Source organism: Apus apus, chromosome Z, assembly GCF_020740795.1.
Source record: "Apus apus isolate bApuApu2 chromosome Z, bApuApu2.pri.cur, whole genome shotgun sequence".
Taxonomy (NCBI): Eukaryota; Metazoa; Chordata; class Aves; order Apodiformes; family Apodidae; genus Apus; species Apus apus.
Genome location: NC_067312.1, coordinates 48,687,661 through 48,710,244, shown reverse-complemented (window position 1 = coordinate 48,710,244; position 22,584 = coordinate 48,687,661). Strand labels below are relative to the sequence as shown.

The following is a 22,584-nucleotide window of genomic DNA, read 5'->3' as shown; positions in this document are numbered from 1 at the left end:
TAATGTGTAAAGAGGAAATGTTTAACTCCAACACCATGACATGTATAGCAACTCACAAGTAGGAAAGTAAATAATTAAGTTTTACAACTTCACATGAACATCAAAGTCTGTATTGACTGCAATGTATAAAGAAATCATAAAAAAATGTAGATCACTGTAATGAACTAAATGGTAAGCTATCTGAAAAATTATGCAACATTGGTACAAATTTTGAATATGTATATTCACATAAATGCATAAGTACAGAAGTGACATGGTAACTACAGTGCCCAATTTAACCTGTGAACAATAAAACACTTTTTTGGGGACCTAAGAGGCTACTTCTCTCGTCCATATTCCACTAAAGTTTACCTATGCAATTTTGCATTCAAAACCTCTCCACAAATTTCCCAGGATTGTCCAGTTTTAAGCTAATTGACTCTTTCTCATTAAAAATAATTTTACACTGCAAGCTAACTCAAGCAGCTGAAATATATTTACACCCTGTGTAGTCTCAAATACATGCATGCTGTTATATAAAAAGTTCCTAGATTTACGTTGCAACCTACAGATAAAACAGGAGTTTCTGTCTTCAGTATGACAAAAGTACCATTTTAAAATTGCAGAATAATTCAGAGCAATAATTCAGAGCAAGTGGGCAAACCAAACAAACACAGAATGGCTTGAGTTAGAAGGGACTTTAAAGGTCATCTAGTTCAAACTGCCCTGCATGGGTAGGGACACCTGCCACTAGATCAGGTTGCTCAGAGCCCCATCCAACCTCACCCTGAACACTCCCAGGAAGGGGGCATCCCTGGGCAACTTGTTCCAGTGTCTCACCACCCTCATAGTGAAAAAGTCTTCCTAATGTCTAACACAAATCTCCCCTCTTACGGCATGGAAGGCTATTACCCGTCGCCCTCTCACTAGACACTCTTGTAAAAAGTCCCTCCCCAGCTTTCCTGTAGGCCCTCTTCCAGCATGGAAGGCCACTATAAGGTCTCCCCTAAGCCTTCTCTTTTCCGGACTGAACAGCCTAAACTCTCTCAGTCTGTCTAGGTCATGCTTTTTCATACTTCCACAATATCACAAGCAAGTGCATGCATTCAAACAGATAAGGTCTTCCTGCATAACCTACCTCTTGAAGACAGAAAGTGGGCTTCTGAAACCCAAACAGATGTTTTGAAAAAAAAGAAATAACATTAGCAGATTGCTAACGAGGCCAGCCATGTCCACCCTGCTGTTCCTGGCCTGATTACGGGAGTAGGAAAAGGGCAGTGCAGTTCTGTCGTCTGTGATCCTGACAATCAAGCAGCAGGAGCAGCTGTATCAATTCACTGCTTCATTATAATGAGCTCTGTGGACATCCTCCAGCTTCGAATAGACCATCTGTCTTGGAAGGTGATGTGCTGTAAATCAGGGATGTGGATTATGCTAAGTTGACTATTATTCGCTGTAAAAATCTGTTGAGAATCTTCCCTTGCAGAGAGATACTTCTGTTCCTTCAAGGAGCTGAAAAGAAGTTCTGCACGTTACTTATCAGTCCACAGTGCTGGAGACTCCCAAGTGACATTGCAGAAATTATTGTCATTCATCCCTCAGAACCTGTAAAAACAGAAGTAGAAAAGGATAACTAACACATTACCAGATTCATTCCCAGCAAACCCCTGTTGAGGCATTTTAACATATTAGAGAGCTCTTTCACGAGTTTTAGCCCAACCCAGCGAAGATTGCACCAAGTCTGTTGATTCCTCCCATTCCATCCACAGAGAGTCAGAAACTGATGTTACATATTGATATATAAAATGCACCCTCAAAAACATTTTACATAATAGGAAGAAATATTAAAAAAATTCTCAATACACAAAAACCAAGTATTGTTTTTGATGAGTATTTCACACAGCAATGAGTATTTCATACATATAAACAGTAGAGTAAGATGTGTTCTACAAGCAGCTAAAAAGCCAAACACTGAGTTGGCAAGAATCAAGTTTTGTAAACTTTATCAACTGTTACCAAATGTTTCTGCACATATTGCAGGGTGGTAGAATATTTTCCTTTTAATACAACCTTTAATATATAATTATGTCATTAAGGTATCTGCTTCTTATGTATTTTTTTTTTACTTTTTATATCAGTTTCAGAAAATTGGTACTTACAAATTATTTTCAGAAATACTGCAAACAGAGCTATTGAGATCAGACTGCTTTATATTAGTTGAATACTTTCTACCCTTTCAAATACTGAGGTTATATCAGTGTAAACCTTTACTCTCCTCATTGCTTTAACTGTCCTTACTTTCCCATTTTAGCTTATGCAACAGCTTAATTTTTTTTTAATAATTATGTTAGACTATGATACTGTGTATTACTAAAGACATATATTAGTATTTTTGTTAAGCATTCCAATTGTGGCAGAAGAAAAATTTCCAGTCATAATAAAAATGAAAATCTTTAAAATTCATTATACTGTTAAGTCTTTTAAGATAAATATTAATAGGAAAAAACCACCCAAACCCAGCTAACTCCCACCCCTTGAAAGACATAGTCAAAATACTGCTAGAAAGATGAAATCCTTCTTTTGAAGAATTCCGACACGAAACACAATTGAAACTAATGTGTTTAGTGAAAAATCACTTCAAACTCAGGGCACATGTACAGAAGAGGCATTTTACAAAAATGCTTATGTATAGGCTAAGAAGCCATGCTGGCTACTTGCTGCTTCTTTAGAAGCTACACTAGATTTGCATTGAACTATTTTTAACATTTAAAAAACTTATTACATTAAACATTTTCTTCACTGAAGGATGACACAAAAGATTCAGTCACAAACAACTAAAAATAGAAATAATTTTTGTTTTCAGCTTATAAAAAACAGGCCAAGGCTGTCCAAACACTACAAGCCTAATTCTTTAACACAAATTTTCATGTTGTCATTTCTGTGATCTAAGCAGTATTTACTGGTGAACTATGGAAAGCTGTAAATGGCTGTATGATGTATGATGAAATGTATGAAATTTCTATATGCTGAAAACAAAAAATAATTTAAAAAAAAGACACGTGTGATATTTTTCACAAAATATTAAGACAACAATGAACAGAAGGCTTCATTGCTATTCCTCTTTAAGTTATAATTACTCAACAGTAACTGTTCAGTACCTTCATAAGCCATAGGGCTGGAATTTCTAGTTCTTTTTTTGTTCGTACTACCCAAGAATGTATGTTTTTATCTTCAGACCATACTGTAAATATACTTGACACGTATGATGTCAGAAGAACAGGCAGAAGGAATACACTGGGCTTTAATATACATAGAATTACAACATTCTGACTTAATTTGTTGTTACCTGAAAAGGTATTTTCCAGTCACGAGCATAAAAACAAATGCGCTCTTTTTGTCAGCTTCAAGAAGTCTGAGACTGGTTACACCAAATCTGTTACAAACATCCACTTGACATATGAATTAATAAAACTACTGAGAAATCCAATTATTAATAGTCCCTCCTCATCTGAAATAAAAGGGTTACTTTATTACAGCTTTCAATTCTCACTGCAGAGTTGAGCATGAAATCACCAGAACACACCTTAATGAAGCAGAATGCTTCATCTCTTGGTATGCCTGCCTCAGTTTCTCTCAATGATTCCATTGCTTTTTGTCTCCCAATTTCCAGGCCTGGAGTGGAAAAACTGCCATGGAAAAGCAAAGGGCCTAGCAAAATCTGAGCTGGTAACAACACTGAGTGCCAAGTTGATGCTCCTAACATCAGCTGGTCTCTGTTGCTGAAGAAAACGGAGCCCAGCCTAGACAGAACCTGGCCCAAAATGGAGACAAAATAAGAACAGATGAACAAAAGAGTTTGCTTGGTGAGACAAGGGGCTTCTTGGGTTTTTCCACTATTTTCATTCTATTCTCCAAGGAGAGACTTCGGAAGTACAGCTAAATAGTCAAATTATGACAGGCAATCCATTTTATTCTATAAAAGCCTGGTCCCATCTTTGACCAAAGAGACTCCCAAACAGTTTTCCAGGATGTGTGCCAGAGAGATCAATTTTTGAGAATTGAGGACCAGGACAAAGAGACACCCAGCTGTGGCCGTGCAAGGCTGAGAGATATTAACTTCCTTGCAGTCTTTAACAGTTAATTTGACACTAAGCAATCTTTCATTGTTAATTTTTAAATTTTAAGGGGATCAACTGGCACCTTCAGTAAGTATGCAGATGACACCAAGTTCTGTGAGAGTATTGATCTGCTTGAGGGTAGGGAAAGCTCTTCAGAGAGAACTAGACAGGCTGGATAGATGGGCCAAGGCCAATTACATGAGGTTCAACAAGGCTGAGTGTGAGGTCCTGCACTTGGGTCACAACAACCCCATGCAACGCTACAGGCTTGGGGAAGAGTGGCTGAAAAGCTGCTCAGCAGAAAAGGACCTGGGAGTGTTGGTCAACATCCAGCTAAACATGAGCCAGCAGTGTGCCCAAGTGGTCAAGAAGGACAACAGCATCCTGGCTTGTATCAGAAAGTGTGTGACCAGCAGGACTAGCAAAGTGATTGTCCCCCTGTACTAAGAACTGGTGAGGTTGCACCTCCAATACTGTGTTCAGTTTTGAGCCTCTCACTACAAGAAAGGTAGTAAGGTGCTGAATCATGTCCAAAGAAAGGCAAAGAAGCTTGTGAAGCCATTTTCTTAACATGATTTTGCAGGAAAACATTTAGAATATTATTATAAATAATAAAAAAAACTAAGGAGTGTTTTTTAGAGTAGAAGAAGCTGCATCAAACTCGACTTCACTGGACTGTTCCTCCAAAATGAGTTAAAGATAAATTTTCACCATATACCAAACACATTGTAATTGTAGGCTGTTCTGTAGTTATTTCCTCCTATTTTTCTGCACTGGTTCAGGATCTGATGCCTTCCCCATTGCCTACCACAGTCATGTGTTAGTTTTCCATAAATGAACTAGTCAAAGCGCCAGCAGGCAGCTGCTGTACTTTTATCACAAAATAAATGGTGTGAGCATGCTGCTGGGGTTGGAAAGGAACCCGCTGTTCTGGCCAGCAATACACCCTGGATTTTGTGTAACATTAAAGATTCTTTTTAAAAATGAGAACTGTAAGTTGTCAAATATAGTTTGTCCTTTGATTTAATTTAGATTTTATAAATTCATATATTCTGCTACAAAACTTTTTTCAGCTATGGATACCAAAGGGAAAAAATAAATAAATATGACTGCTCTTGTTTTTATGAATAAGCTTTTCTAAAATCTGACAGGCTGAACATAAGTACAGTGCGTATTTTTAAAAGAGGTGTTTCATGATAATAAGCAACCTATTGCTCACTCCATCAGAGGAAGCACAGCATTTACACACTGAATAAAGAACTGCAACTTGAATTTTCTTGTATGTATCACAGCAGTTAAATTGGATGCTTTCTAAATTGATTTACTCTTTGTAGGCTTTCCAAATAGATTGAAATCAGAACGTGTACTTCTTTCCTACTTGACTACCAGTATTAAATAAAAAGTCATACTAAGCAGCACTTAAAAGGATGGTTTATAAGGGCAACAATATATTAAAAAAGCCTGTTTATCTAAACATCTAAATTTATTTTGAGGAATTTTGTTGAGCCGCTAATCAATTACGCGCTCTTTGTTAAATGAAGCATTTTTAATGGGTCTTGTACCGGGAAACCAAGTTCTTCTTAGTTAGCTGAAGGCAGGCTATCTGTACCAAGAAAATCAATAAAGCAAAACCCTTCAAATGCTCTGTCAATTCAGTAGGTATGGAGAGTTTTACCTACTAGACAGCTTTTTTGAAATTAATTGAAATTTTATACAGTAGACAAACAGAGGATGAAGAACTGTCATTTACACTCTGCTTCTCCCCTTGGAGACCAACTGGTTCACAAAATGACTTCCAGATTCTTAACTACTATAAAGAGTGAAAATCGCAAAGATTCCATAAACCATATCACCTCAAGCCGTAAGCAAACCCTGTTTACTGAATAGTGAAGGAATCATTTAAATGGTACTTAGTAGGCAACTCACACAGCAACAGCAGTCATGGAAACCAGAAAAAGGATGCAAGAAAACAGTTTATAAGATGTCTTTATGCAAAGAAAGATGAAGGGCATTATCTCCAGAGGGGAAAGAAAAAAAAAAAAAAGAGAGCAAAAAAAAAAAAAAGGCAGCTTATTAGCTTATTATCTTCTACCAATTTATAGAATAACTAGAAATTAAAACCAGCCTCAGAATTAATAGGCAATCACCAGGAAACGCATGAGGAAAAACAAAGGAACCAAGAGAAGAAAAAAAGCTCAACTCAAGGAATCAGAATTGCTCTCATCCCAGGCTGTAAGCTCTGCCCAGACCTGCAGTCCTCAGCAGAAGACTGAAAAGGTCAAACTTCAAAGCCTAACCAGACCTGATTTTTCTAGAATACGCAATTTTCTAAACTGTGAAAACAGAAAAATATAATGTGTAAGAAAAAGATGCAAGAAAGTGTAACTGCTACTTCGTAATGTGATCTGACTTAGCAGACTTTACTTAAGACTTGCTTATCTACTTAAAAGTAAAGCCGTCCTAGGAATACCTTCTCGCTCACATTTTCTCCTTTCCCAAAGTAAACAACACATACACTCCTCAAAATAATGCACACTCAAGTGTGAGACAAATAAATACCAAAAAAAGGAAGGAAATTTAATACTGTGAAACCCAGAGCTATATGCTGCTGATTTAGAGCAAAAATAACATTATTTTTCTTGGAAATTCTGGAAAATTAAATCAATTTTGGAATTCTAAGCTAAGATTTTCAAAATGTGACACACATTTCAAGCTAAGATTTTTATTAATTTCCTCAATTCATGGACTGTAAACTATTAGGTATAAACTTACTTAAGAAGGAGGAATTGTACTTCTTTTGATGTAACAGAACATGCAAGCAAACTACCACAAAAATCCTTTCCTGCTCAGATGAATATAAATGTGCTTGCAATACTAAAACATTAGAAGACTTCAAGCAGAAATTCACTTTTATAACCTGATTTTTCATCCTTGTGCATCCACAGACTGGAAAACCAGTCAAACATCAGAAAAGTTGCATACCTTTTTGGAAAGTCTAAGAATGAAAGACATTTTTTTTCCCCATCATTTTTTACAATTATGTATGGTCACAATTTGGTAACCCAATATTCATTACTAAATAATAAAATCTTAGAATTGTGAAAAAAACCTCACTAAAAACTCATGAAACTTTTTACAAAGGCATCTTTCAGACAGATACCCCTACATCTTAGTTGGGATATCACACTATTTTTCCCCAGTTTATTTCCCCAGATAATGTCTGCTAAGGGTTTTTTTTCTGTGTGTTTTTAAAGAGAATCTTACATAGAATATATGAGAATCATAATATAAGAAGCAACAGCAATAGCTTTGCATTCTACTGGTTTATTGCTGTTTTCCACAAAAGTCTGACAGATGTGCATATACAACTGGTTATCACACTCCCCCTTCTATACCACTGTACAAAATTTTCAAGCTTTATGTCTTCTGATTCCTGCACAATGGCCATGACTAGGAATGAGAAAGAATCTTAATCTAAGAAAAAGAAAACTAAGGACAAGACTTAGCTTAAACTAACAAATCAGTTAAAAAGCATTTTGGGAATACATAGGTTGGAGAGAATGTAATAATTATGGCTTAATCCCTTCTGAGTTTGTATATTAGAAAGCAAAAAAAAATTAACCTTTGCATTTTACTATAGAAGTTCCCTTGCTAAAATCTGCATACACCTGGCAAGAGAAACTGAAATGTGCTAAGACACAATAAGGCTTTCCTAAATGTCAAAGAACACTCCCTACTGAAAACTAAAATAAATAAAGTTGTAACAGTAATCGGTTGGAAACAGCAAAAATTGGTTACTCTTCCTAACCTGAGTATCCGCTGACTTCTGGACTCTCAAACTGTACTACAGGGATAGAAATAGAAGATAATTCAAGAGCTGTAATGAAATCTTGTCTGGTTTAAATAAAGGACTCAGCTCTTTGGCTCAGCATTTGTCTCACTGTTTACGGTCACTCTTACAGACCCTACGGTGGTGTATCAAGTGATTTCACCCCACCTCCCCACACTCAGTACAAGAGTGGTAAATGTGCAGCTAGGTATTTAAATGTGAAGTTTAAGGAATTTCTTTTTTTTGGGGGGGTGAAATCCATTAAAAATTGCCTGCTAATTATTTTATTTATTTTGTATTGCCTGCCTTTTTCTTCAGAACACAATCTCTCTCCTGTCCTAGCCCATCTGTTGGTTGATTATTTTAATTCCCTGAAAAGGCAGAAACTAAAAAGGCTTTTTTTAATATAAGATTTGTCATGTCAAAACAGAGATTACAAGGTCAAATACTCCAAAAAAGCAAACTGTGAGAGGAAGAACATTTCCTTGCAGTCTTAAGGTAACTCCTTTTTCCACGTATTGTTTTAAAATAGAGCCTTTTGTCCAGCTCATTGAAAGATACGGAATTAAATAAAAAGGACAGAAGAACTTCATAAATGAAAAACAAGTGAATCCAGGCTTTACAGTGCAGACTTCAGACAGTGCAAACCCCAGCTGAAAACACACTTGGGGGAAACTGCTTTGCACTTTCAAGAAAAGGCCCACCCTATGTCCCTCAGGCATTCTTCATCAGTTCCTTCAAACCCTTCAGAAGATTCCCTGAAGTACACTCTCCAAAGCCATACTTACGTTGTTCATGCATTACAGCATTTTTTTCTAATTATACAAACAAACTGGCCAATCATACAGAACTAGAATGAGACTTCAATGTAGGGCCTTTTGTAAAACAGAAGTCTAGAAATGAGTAAATTAGTTTAATAAAAGTCTTTCATTATTTACTCTAGTAGCTGAAAAAGCAGGTGTGATTATGGAATCTCTAAAAAAAAATTTAAATTATATATATATATTATTTTTTTTAATATATATATATATATAAATCTCACTACATTTAAGTCACAGCCTTTACCTTTAAGGGGAAGGAACGACAGAGAAAATAGAAATTGTACAACTAGTCTATCTTACAACAACATATTTAGGTTGAAATTGTCCAGCACACAATAAATTGCCAGTGCACATAACAACAGTTGAAAACAGTAACCTTCAACATACCAATTCAACGACAAGATGTGTGTTGAAGCCCTAATAATACAGCTCTACTAATTTGAAGTAAACAACTCTGTATGATGAAAAGGTGAAAGATAAAAGCTGTGCCAAATCTCTTCCCAAATAAAATTGTATTCTGAATATTCAACACCTGCCAATCAAGGCCACCATGCTTTAAAAACAGAGGTGAGAATAAAAGAGAAAAGATGCCACCTACCAATTTCCTCTAATATTTGAGTACTATATAAATTCAAAACATAGTTACTTATTACTGAACCCAGTGTTTACTACTTCCAAATACTAGACTATAATGTTTGAAGTTGTGAACAACTCATCAGAGACAACTGAAGACTTGTTTAATTAGGTAATTGTCCAGATTTACAAATGAATTCTAGAGTAAAAGTTCATCTTGGACTTAACCACAGAGCATTAGTAAAACTGGCAACAACAGCAGATAGTTGAAAATTAAAGAAAAATGGATACAAAGAACAAATTTACATAACTTATTTCAGCCTTTTCCCTATTTTTAGGCTGAGTTTTATAGCCTCAGTGATACTGCAAACACCTCAAGAAGCCAAAGTTTGAACTTGCAACTAACACCTGATCAGCCAATCACAAATACATAGCCACAGATTACCTTCTCTTTAGAATCACAGAATCATAGGGGTTGGAAGGGACCTGAAAAAATCATCTAGTCCAACCCCCCTGCCAGATCAGGGTCACCTAGAGTACATCACACAGGAAGGCGTCCAGGTGGGTTTTGAATGTCTCCAGAGAAGGAGACTCCACAACCTCTCTGGGCAGCCTGTTCCAGTGCTCTGTCACTCTCACAGTAAAAAAATTTTTTCTGACATTTACCTTAAACCTCCTATGCTCCAATTTGTATCCATTACTCCTTGTCCTATCACTGGTCATCACTGAAAAAAGCTTAACTCCATCTTCTTGACACTCACCCTTTACGTATTTGTAAACATTGATGAAGTCACCCCTCAGTCTCCTTTTCTCCAAGCTAAAGAGACCCAGCTCCCTCAGCCTTTCCTCATAAGGGAGATGTTCCACTCCCTTCATCATCTTTGTGGCTCTGCCCTGGACTCTTCAAGCAGTTCCCTGTCCTTCTTGAACTGAGGGGCCCAGAACTGGACACAATACTCCAGATGCGGCCTCACCAATGAAAAATAGAGGGGGAGGAGAACCTCTCTTGACAGACTAACCACACCCTTTCTAATACACCCCAGGATGCCATTGGCCTTCTTAGCCACAAGGGCACATTGCTGGCTCATGGTCATCCTCCTGTCTACCAGGACCCCCAGATCCCTTTCACCTACACTGCTCTCCAGCAGCTCAGCCCCCAACCTGTACTGGTGCATGACATTTTTCTTCCCCAAATGCAAAACTCTACACTTGCCCTTGTTAAACTTCATCAGGTTTTTCCCCGCCCAAGTCTCCAGCCTGTCTAAGTCTCTCTGAATGGCAGCACAGCCTTCTGGTGTGTCAGCCACTCCTCCCAGCTTGGTGTCATCAGCAAACTTGCTGAGGGTACATTCTGTACCCTCATCCAGGTCGTTGATGAAGATGTTGAACAACACCGGTCCCAGTACCGACCCCTGAGGGACTCCACTAGTCACAGGCCTCCAACTAGATTCTGCCCCATTGACTACAACTCTCTGACTCCTTCCTTTCAACCAGTTCTTGATCCACCTCACTGCCTGATCATCAAACCCATACTTGATCAACTTATCTACAAGGATGCTGCGGGAGACGGTGTCAAATGCTTTACTGAAATCAAGATAGACCACATCAACCGCTCTACCATCATCTATCCACCTAGTAATTTCCTCATAGAAGGCTATGAGGTTAGTCAAACATGACTTACCCTTGGTAAAACCATGTTGACTGCTCTTGATGACCCCCATCTCCTTGATATGTCTAGAGATAGTGCCAAGGACAAGTTGTTCCATCACCTTTCCAGGGATGGAGGTGAGGCTGACCGGTCTATAGTTACCCGGGTCCTCCTTCTTGCCCTTCTTGTAGACTGGAGTGACATTTGCTATCCTCCAGTCCTCAGGCACCTCTCCTGTTACCCATGACTTACCGAAGATGATGGAGAGTGGACTAGCAATGACCTCCGCCAGCTCCCTCAGCACCCTTGGATGCATTTCATCCGGACCCATCGATTTATGGATGTCCAGATTACGCAACTGATCCCTAACCCAATCCTCATCTACCTGGGCAAACTCCTCCTTTATCTTGACTTCTACTGGGGCTATATGAAACTGGGGCTCATGGGGAAAGCCTGCAGGAGTAAAGACAGAGGCAAAGAAGGCATTCAGCACCTCTGCCTTCTTTAAATCCTCTGTCACCAGGGCACCCGCCTCATTCAGCAGTGGGCCTATATTGCCTCTGGTATTAGTTTTGTTGGCTATGTATTTGAAAAAGCCCTTTCTATTGTCCTTAACCCGACTTGCAAGGTTAAGTTCCAAGGAGGCCTTAGCTTTCCTAGTTGCCTCCCTACATTCTCTGACAACAGTCCTATATTCCTCCCAAGTAACCAGCCCCTCCTTCCATGATCTATAGATTTTCCTTTTCCATTTGAGTTTGCCCAGCAGTTCCTTTTTTAACCATGCAGGTCTCCTAGCTCCCTTACTAGATTTTCTACCCATTGGGACACACTGATCCTGTGCTTGCAAGAAGTAGTCCTTGAAAGTTGTCCAGCTGTCTTGAGCCCCTTTACCTTCTGTCCCATGGGACTTCCCTTAACAATTGATTGAGGAGGCCGAAGTTTGCTCTGTGGAAGTCCAGGGTTCTGGTCCTGCTGGGTATTCTGTTCCTCCCACACAGGATCCTGAACTCCACCATCTCATGGTCACTGCAGCCAAGGCTGCCATTGACCACCACTGCTTCAACAAGGCCCTCCTTGTTGGTGAGCACAAGATCCAGCAGCGCTCCTCTTCTAGTTGGCTTATCCACCATTTGCATTAAGAAGTTGTCATCAATGCACTGGAGGAACCTCCTAGACTGTGAAAGGCTGGCTGTGTAAGTCTTCCAGCAGATATCGGGGTAGTTAAAATCTCCCATGAGGACCAAGGACTGTAATTGTTAGGCTGCTTTCAGCTGCCTGTAGAAAGCCTCATCAACTTCCTCATCTTGATGAGGTCTGCAGTAGACCCCCACAACTGTATCACCCATACCAGCCTGCCCTTTAATTCTTACCCACAGACTTTCAACTTGCCCCTCATCAGCCCCTGCACAAAACTCGATACATTCTAGCTGCTCTCTCACATAAAGAGCAACTCCACCACCTCACTTCACCCACCGATCTTTCCTAAAAAGCACACAGCCATCCATGGCCACATTCCAGTCGTGTGAGCTGTCCCACCATGTCTCTGTTATTGCTACCAGATCATAACCCTTAGACCACACACAGACCACTAACTCTTCCTGTTTATTCCCCATGCTGCGTGCATTGGTGTACAGGCATTTCAGGAAGCAAGGAGAGCACACTGGTGGGACCAAATCCTCCTTAGACCACCCCCCTTCAGGCCCTGGTATGTTTATCTTGGGCTTGTCCCTAACAGACCCAGTTTTCTCCCCTTCCCCCTTCACATCTAGTCTAAAGCTCTCTCAATGAGCCCTGCTAAGTCCTGCCCCAAAAGCCTTTTCCCCCTCTGGGACAGGCCAGAGGGGGAACCATCAGGCCACCATCAGGCCAGGTGTCTCATAGAGCAGCCCATGGTCAAAAAAACCAAAGCCCTGCCTTTGGCACCAGTCTCGTAGCCATTCATTGATAAGTAAACTCTTCCTGTTTATCTCTCCACCCATTCTTGCAGGAGGTATGGAGGCAAACACGACTTGTGCTCCAGACCCCCTAACTAGCCGTCCCAGGGCCCTGAAGTCTCTCTTCATTCCCCTTACATTTCTTGTAATAATTTTGTCACTACCAACCTGAAAAATCAGCAGTGGGTAGTAATCAGATGGATTTACCATACTAGAGAGTTTCCTTTTAACATCTCTAATGCGAGCCCCAGGGAGGCAGCAGACCTCCCTGTAGAATGGGTCTGCTCGACAGATGGGCCCTTCTGTTCCCCTCAGAAGGGAGTCTCCCACCACAATTACCCTCCTTTCCTTCTTAGTTGAAGAAGTCCTAAGTCGTGGAGCTGAGCGACAAGTCCTAGGCGGTTCACTAGACAAATCTGTCACTCCAGCCTCATTTTCCTCTCCCTGAAGTTCCAAGGCCTCATACCTATTCTTCAGGGGCAATTCAGAGGGTGGAGGGAGTTGGGAGGGTTTTTTCTTGCCTCTCCGAGGACGGACCTCCCTCCATTCCTCCATGTCCCTAACGTTCTCTCCTTCTGTCTGAGGACAGGAGGGGAGGGGATCCGTCACTTCTTCTAGCACCTCTTCCTTCTGCCCTTGCCTCAGGGTTTGGCTCCACCAATCTATTTCGCTCTCACAATCTCTGATGATTCTAAGTCTTTCAACCTCCTCTGTCAGTCTAACCACCTGCCTGAGGAGATCATTGATTTGCTCACACCGCACACACGCGGTGCCACTGGCTCCCTCTGGTACCAGTGCCAGGCTCAGGCACTCGCTGCAGCCAGAGACCTGCACAGCTGCGTGCCTGCTCAGAACCTCCGTCTGAGTTCCCATATCCTTTTTCAATACGGTTTTAGGGTGTGTTGTCACCATGCTAGAGAAAGCTACCGGTGTTCTCTGCTTCCTGCCTGCCCTCGCGCCACTCCCTGCTCCTGCCGCTGCCGCTCTCCGCTCTGCGCTGCCGCGTATTTAGAGAAATACTGCATGCTGAAAATTAATAAGAAGTTAGAATTTTAAATACAGAAAATGAACTAGTGTAATTCTTGTGTTTACTACCATCAGGTCATAACAGTAAATATTTTTAACCTGGTTAAGACAAAGTTTTATGTTTGTTTTTTTCCCTTCAGCTACCTCTCAAGTGCCAATCAAAACACTACACAGATTTTTAGCGTAAGTTACTTCTAGTTTCAGACACATGTTTTTACTTGGAAGTAAGTTATTCAAGCTGAGTCCCAAAAACTGAATCCCACAAGACTTCAGATGCAGTAGTTGAAAGTAATCAGACAGAAAAAGATCTGAGAGCAAAGTAAATATCAGATTTTTTTAGGTCAGAATTAAAAAATTTTCACACAAACGTTTCATTGTCACACTGTAAGTCCTCTAACCATTGATCAAATAGAAAGAAACCAGACTTTTAAAAGTGTTTTGGTGTGATATATGACAAGAATTTTGTACAACAAAATTTGCTCAGTCTGAGAATAGAGAAGCAGGTCAGCTACTAGCAGGCTTAAGTACACTACCAGAAAGGTCAGTAAGTTTTTGAGAACAGTTTTAAACACTACTACTATCTCAAGTAAGTGAACATTTTTTTTTTTCCAATAGATTACATTAATTGATGGTTTTATATAAGGCTGGCTATTTCACTGATTAATAAAACATTGTAAAATAAAAATAATGTAGTAATTACCATAATGTGTTTTAAAAATCTGACTACACCAGCTAGCCCATAGAAACTGTATAACCTAAACGACCATGGAAAATGGAGAAAGACTTTAGCACTACACATTAATTCCATTTCTGATACTCTTAACATCCATGGAGCTTCGCAGGGAACATAAACCATACTCTAAACTCACCCTGGACTACAGTATTTACCTGTCACAGTTACAAACATACCAGAAATCTGTCTTTTTTTAAATGAACTGCCTTCTGGCAATATAGGAGTACTTTCCTGGCTTGTACTTGTGAATTTTCCACAATATAGGACCGCAGGTCTAACTATGTGCAGCTCTGCCAAATATGACTGTTCACTCTCATCAAAGACAACAGCCTCAGTGACTCAAATGCTTTTACTTTGTGCTTCTGACTTCCCTTATCGTCCAGATGTTGGCTCCTCTCTTTCAATTCAGACTTCAGAAGTGGAAAGGGATTCAGAGAACTTTTGGTCACGTTTTGCTAGCATCTGTAAAGGTGCCATATTTTATACATTGTGTGATAAGCAGAATTATCTTTCTTAGTTTTTAACCAAACCCATAAAACCTTAGTGTCACAAAAGCCAGGTTATAACCTGGCTTTTGGACTGCATTTCAAATAATTTTCTCAGCAAATTTTTTTGCAACATTAACATTTTTATAAAGGCATAACCTGGTATGGCAATCCATAAAAGTGTCAGTGCATGCTGGCAACATGCCTGTTCCCAGAGGATTGTGCTCACAGTAGTGTGAGGACTGAGGTTCACATTCTTCTTTATTCTGTCTAGTGGATCCATCAGCACTATGGAAAAGTTAAATCTGGATGTTTTAAGCTTGGCCAAAGAAAGCTGGAGTGGGAATTGCCGTGTGATAACAAGGTACAAACATGTGCCAGAGATTTCTAGAAGGGAAGTTGGAAACTGGACACAAGAAATCTCACCAATGAAACTCCATGGTCTAAACTGCACTTTGTATCCCATGACTAGGTCATTGCAAACCTGGAGAGGGCACCCGGGGGGACCTAATAGTGGTCTTCCAGTACCTGAAGAGGGCCTGCAGGAAAGCTAGGGAAGGACTTTCTACAGGGGCTTGCAGTGAGAGGACAAGGGGTAATGGTTGTAAACTGAGAGATTTAGGCTAGAGATCAGGCGGAAATTCTTCATTGTAAGGGTGGCTGAAACACTGGAACAGGCTGCCCAGAGATGTTGTGGGGGCTCCATCCTTGGAAGTGTTCAAGGGCAGGTTGGATGGGGCTCTGAGCAGCCTGTTCTAGTGGAAGGTGTCCCTGCCCATGCAGGGGAGTTGGAACTCAATGATCTTCAAGGTCCCTTCCAACTCCAAACATTCTGTGATTCTGTGATTTATATATACACATTCTTCTGAATATTAGGCTTGAGAATTCAATGTCAAATTTTTCTACTTGAAGCTGGATTACTGTAACAGCTACTCATGCCACCTCAGTAAGCACTCCCAATTTCCTTTGGTAACAGATTTTTACAATCATTTTTGTATGGCTATGTAATGGTTTATTTAAAGTCACATTGCTAGTAAGAATACAGAATTATTACAGAGCACTGAGTAAATGTAATTTCTGGCCAAAGCCTTCAAGAAAAAATGGTGTGCTGTATCATCAGAAAAGACCCCGCATCGACCACTTGATGTAAGAATTAACCACAGCACTTTATTACATCATTATGTTGGCATTTTTCAGTTTTCCATCATGTAGCAACTGGATGCTCTTACCTTGTCAGCAGCTTCTTACTGCTAAGAATAAACTAAGTTGTTCTTTTTGCACATTACTATCATTAAAACCTTTTTGCTGACTGAAAGAAAACATAGATAATATCTAAGCTTCTCAAGTTTGAAACAGTGTACTTCAGAGTTAATTCAGTATTTGTTTGAAATAAAAAGCATGAATACTTTACTACTGTCTTCAATGTTTTGTCTCAGGTTGTCAGCTCTAATGGACATGACTGAATTGTTTCTACTTAATACCCGTTTTTAAGGATGTCCAGTAAAGCAAAAAAGGGACAGTAAGATTTTATACAAAATAAAATCCAAGATTTGATGACATGAGAAATGAGGGAAAAAAATGTAAAGACATAAGTTTAAAGACAGCTAAGACAGCTCCGTACTAGGTAAAAAAGCCAAACAAATAAAAATAAAAAAAAACCAAACCACAAAGACCCACATAAATCAAGTAAATGTGTATACAGATTTTTTTTAACAGTATAAATATTATCTTAAATTTTAAAAAAAAACTTGTGAAGTTCTCTTATGTACATCAATTCTGAATTTTACTACATACTATCAGCAAAACAAAACAAAAAAATTAAAGAAAATCTACAAAAATTAGTGCATGGTATTGCCTCAAATTGGAAACATTCTCACTGCTAGTTCATTTTATTAAAAACTCTCCATTTACTGGATGCAACAGTGGGCACTAAGTGTTCAGAGGTACGTTACTGACCAATTACTTCTCTAATAATCGCCACTTTCATAAATACTACTATCCTAAAACTTCAGTTTTACACAGAAGTACATTTCGTTTCCAATTATCTTTAGTATCTTCCAGCAGGAGACAAATATCTTGCTGAGAAGTTAAAATAACCGCATATCACAATAAAATTATCCTAAGTACACCCTTTCAATCAGGTCAAAGACAGATGGTGATCATGTTCAGTAACACTGCCTGCCACTCAAATAAACTTCAGCTATGAGCTCCATCTGTGGAGCTGACCCCAAAACTGACCCCAAAACTGAGCCTTGAGGGACACCACTGGTGACAGACCACCAGCTAGATTTGACCCTGTTACCACAATTCTCTGGACCTGACCATCCAGCCAGTTTTTTACCCAGTGAAGAGTACATTTGTCTATGTCATGATTTGCCAGGTTATCCAGGCAAATGTTGTGGGTCATGGTGTCAAAGGCCCTATCAGAGTCTAGGTAGACAACAACCACAGCCTTCCCCTCATACAACAGGCGGGTTACGTAGGGTTACAGGATCAGGTTGGTCAAGCAAGATGTCCATTTCATAAACCCATGCTGGCTAGGCCTGATCCCCTGGCTGCCCTGCACATGCCATGTGAGCTCACTCAAGATGAGGTTCTTCATGATTTTTCCCAGTAGCAAGGTCAGGCTGACAGGCCTGTAGTTCCCTAGATCGTCCCTCTGGCCCTTCTTGTAGATGGGTGTTACATTAGCCACCCTCCAGTCATCTGGGACCTCTCCTGTTGATCAGGATTGTTGACAAGTGATGGAAAGAGGCTTAGCAAGCTCCCCCACCAGATCTCTCAGTACTCTAGGGTGGATCCCATCAGGCCCCACAGACCTGTGAGTGTCCATATGCAGAAGGAGATCATCAACTACTTCTTCCTGGATTGTGGGGGGGTGTCTATAAGTATCTGCTCTTTGTCCTTATCTTTCAGCTCAGGAGGCTGAACACCCTGCAGGTAGCTGATCTTACTATTAAAGGAGGCAAAGAAGGCATTAAGTATCTTAAGCTTTTCTTCATCCTTGCTTGTGATGTTACCCCCACATCCAGTAAGGGATAGAGATTCTCCCTGGCTCTTTATTTATTGCTGATGTATTTGTAGAAACTTTTTTTGTTGTCACTTATGACAGTGGCCAAAATGAGCTTCAGCTGGGCTGGGCTTCTGCCTTCTTATTTTTCTCTCTGCATGACCTAATGAGATATCTCTACTGCTCCTGAGTTGCCTGTCCCTTCTTCCAAAGTTGGTAATCCCTCCTCTTTTTTTTTAAGTACTAGAAAAAGCTCTATGTTCAACCAAGCTGGCCGTCTTCCCTGCCATTTTATCTTACATCACATGGGGATGGGCTGCTCCTGGGCCTTAAATATTTCCTTCTTGATCACCTAAGACACTCATAATTGTAAAATAATATTATTAACATGATAGCACAATATCCTCAGGACTATGAAGTGCTATTTTTAGGAATCTATTTAGGAGAATACTGGTTCTCACTACCAGTTCTGCCTGTTTTATTATCATGTTACACACATTTAGACAAACACATACACATGACTCCAGACAAAAGAAAGGCACTTAAAAGAAAGCCAGTTAAAATAATTTTATGCAGATTTTTCTTCATTTTCATATAGTTGCAAGGGGAAATTCAACTTTTCAGGGAAAACCAGCAGAAGGGAGATTTTTGGAATATTCAAAAGACACACAAGTGTTGCACAGGAATTTTTCTACATTTATAGCCCACCTCATTAAAGATCCAGTCTTACAGAATTACATGAGTGCTTAACTCTAAGTAATTTCATTTATTTTGAGAAGACTAAAGATATTACATATATCCTTATGAGCAAATCTTAGCAAGACAAGGGCACAATTTTTTTCCTGTTGACTAAAATGGAAGCTGTATTACCTCCATCGCCCCATTCCATATACAGACGTACAAATAATGTCGTAAGAGACAGAAGGCAATTGAGTAAACATCACTGATTTGATGCTGAAAGACAACACACTTCCTCCTTATAATTAACTTCTGTGGAGAAAAGGCAGAAGCTACATGCTTTAATGACGCAACTATGCAAAACAACTTGAAGTTTTTTGTTTGTGGAAAATCTGGCTAGATTAAGCAGAACAGAAAAGACAAGGCAGCTGCAGCTTCATTTCCCCATGGTTCAACCACAGTAAGATTAAAAATGTATTCACACTAAGCGCAAGCACACAAAGCACATATATATACTACCCACATGGCCAGCCACACACATCAGACAGAGCAACACAGAGTGCCAACAGCCTCACTGTGCTCCTATCTGGCTGAGCGGGATGGCGATCCAATGAGAAGAGCTTCCTCCAGCAGCTGGACTCAAGATATTTGGAATACCCAGTAGCTGGTCACTGAATCCCAGCCTCACCAGTTGGTGGTACCTGGACATATGTGTGATTACAGGCATGCTCCAATTGCTAGCACAGCTTCACGAACACACAGAGATAGCTAGGAAACCCCCTGGTCCTTAAGCTGTCAGCCATCTGTGGTCTTACCTACGGAGACCCACAAGAGCAGGTTTCACTCCAGGAGACCCCCAGACCTGCAGTCTCGCAGCTGGTGGGAACCTTCCAGGTCCCCTCACTAGCCAGCTTTTCCCGTGGTCTTGTCCTTAAAGATATGCAGATGCACCTGGCTCCCAGGTCACTTCATCTACTTACCAGTCTGGTTTTACCTCCATTAGCTATCATACCCTCCCCTGCATACCCACACTCACTCCAGTTGCAGGTGGCAGGGACACACGGGCCTCCATGGCCCAAGATCACATTAGTCACTGACACTTAAATCCACTCACTCTGGTCTCTCCAGTCCCTGCACCATTGACTTGTGGTTCCCCCAACCCATAGTGTAACCCCATCAGCTGCACTGCTAAGGCTGGCCCTTAGGATTCCCAAACCTTCCAGACCACAGAAGAAGTCAGGAGTGATGAAGACTTTACCTTGATTGAAGAAGATTGGGTTAAAGATGAGTTAAGAAAACTGGACATGTACAAATCCATGAGCCCTGATGGGATGCACCCACATGTGCTGAGGGAGCTGGCAGAAGTCATCACTAAACCACTCACCATCATCTTTGAAAAGTCCTGGAAAACAGGAGAGGTGCCTGAAGACTGGAGGAAAGGTAATGGCACTCCAGTCTTGAACAGGGACACGAAACAGGACCCGGGTAACTACAGACCTGTCAGCCTCATCTCCACCCCTGGAATTATGATGGAGCAGCTCATTCTGGGGGTCATCTCTAAGCACATGGAAGAGGTTATCTGGAGCAGCCAGAATGGATTCTCCAAGGGAAAATCATGTCTGACTAATCTGATAGACTTCTGTGATGGTGTGACAGAATGGACAGATGCACAGAGACCCGTGGATATTGTCTTATTTGACTTTATCAAGGCTTTTGACGCTGTCTCCCATAACATCCTTGTAAGCAAGCTCAGGAAGTGTGAGTTAGAAGAGCGGACAGTGAGATGGATCAAGAACTGGCTGAACAAGAGCCCAGAGGGTTGTGATCAACGGTGCAGAGTGCAGTTGGAGACCTGTGACTAGTGGTGTTCCCAGGAGTCAATACTGGGCCCAGTCATATTCAACATCTTCATCAATGACCTGGATGAGGGAACGGAGTGTGTCCTCAGCAAGTTTGTTGATGATACAAAGCTGAGAGGACTGGCTGATACCCCTGAAGGCTGTGCAGCCATTCAGCGAGATCTAGATAGAGTGGAGAGCTGGGCAAAGATGAACCTCATGAGGTTCAACAAGAATAAGTGCAGAGTCGTGCATCTGGGGAGGAAAAACACCATGCATCAATATAGATTAGGGGTTGACCTGCTAGAAGGCAGCCCCATGGAGAAGGACCTTGGGCTCCTGGTGGACAAGTTATCCATGGGACAGCAATGTGCCCTTGTGGCCAAGAGAGCCAATAGTATCTTGGGATGCATTAAGAACAGTGTGGCCAGCAGGTCAAGGGAGGTTCTCCCTCCCCTCTACTCTGCCCTTGTAAGACCACATCTGGAGTATTGTGTCCAGTTCTGGGCTCCACAGTTCAAAAGGGATAGGGATAGGCTTGAAAGACTGCAATGGAGGGCTAGAGGTGTGATTAAGGGACTGGAACATCTACCACATGAGGAAAGGCTAAGAGACCCAGGGCTGTTTAGTCTTGAGAAGACTAAGGGGGGACCTTATAAATGTCTATAAATATCTGAAGGATGAATGTCAAGAATAGGCCAGTCTCTTTTCAGTGGTGCCCTGTGATAGGACAAGGGGAAATGCTCGAACATGTCCAGAAAAGCGCAATGAGGCTTGTGCAGGGCCTAGAGCATAAGCCCTATGAGAAGCAGCTGAGGTAGATGGGGTTGTTTAGTCTGGAGAAGAGGAGGCTGAGGGGAGACTTCATTGCTCTTTACAACTACCTGAAAGGAGGCTGGAATGCTGAGGGGGACAGCCTCTTCTCCCTGGTGACGTGTAATAGGACCAGAGGGAACGGATGCAAGCTGTGCCAAGGGAGGTTTAGATTAGATATTAGGAAGTATTCACCAAAAGGGTTGTCAGACATTGGAATAGTATGCCCAGGGAAGTGGTGGAATCATCATCTCTGGATGTATTTAAACAGCATGTGGACCTGGCGCTTAGGGACATGGTCTAGTGGTGAGCTTGCACTATTAGGTCTAGGGCTGGACTGGATGATCTTCCAGGTCTGTTCCAGCCAGGGACATTCTGTGATTCTGTGAAACAGCACCAAGCTTCAACACAGGAAGTTCCACCTCAACATGAGGAAAAACTTCTTTACTGTAAGGGTGATGGAGCACTGGAATAGGCTGCCTAGAGAGGTTGTGGAGTCTCCTTCACTGGAGACTTCCAAGACCTGCCTGGACACGTTCCTGTGTGCTCTGCCCTAGGTGTTTCTGCTGCAGCACGGGGGCTGGACTTGATGATCTTCAGAGGTCCCTTCCAACCCCTGTGATTGTATGATCCTATGAAAGAGTTAAAAAGAAATTTAACAAGTAGACAGGACAGACTGTTCTGATCAGGTGCAGGGTGTGCCCAGACAAGCACACTGGCTAGCACACTATTGCACAACCAGCCCTTTTCTAACCCCCTGGCCCTGTTTTTCTCCACCCTAGTTCATCCGCAAATCAGCTTTGGTTACATCCCTACAAATCCCATAGGTAGCCTTGTGCAAACCCAAAATGTTTGCATCCCATAATGTGTCCAACAAACCTGGGCTGCAACTCTTCTCAATCCAAAAGATGCTCCTGAGTTAATTCAGCCAAAGCTGGACACTGGAGCTCAGGCTCTGCTGGGACAGCCCTGGGAGGGTCCACAGACAGGGTGTATCTCTCATTTGACTTCCAAATTTGGAGTATCCTCCACTGCCTGCCTTGTGCTCTTCTGTGCTTCTGGGTTTGCAGACAAGGCCTTTGATATGCTGATGGTTCCC

The 22,584-nt window shown here is 41.1% G+C and overlaps 1 protein-coding gene across 6 annotated transcripts in view; it reads right to left on the bottom strand.

Annotated features, from left to right (window-relative positions):
* PAM (peptidylglycine alpha-amidating monooxygenase) overlaps positions 1–22,584 on the bottom strand; it is a 110,973-nt gene that overhangs the window by 64,557 nt on the left and 23,832 nt on the right. For 5 of the 6 annotated variants that reach the window (XM_051643650.1, XM_051643649.1, XM_051643651.1 and 2 more), the window contains one exon: positions 1,118–1,584. In XM_051643650.1, coding sequence (XP_051499610.1) covers positions 1,118–1,209 — 92 coding nt within the window. In that variant the 5' untranslated portion in view covers positions 1,210–1,584. Of the gene's footprint in view, positions 1–1,117; positions 1,585–22,584 lie in introns of those variants that run through there. The other variant, XM_051643652.1, reaches the window with a different exon arrangement.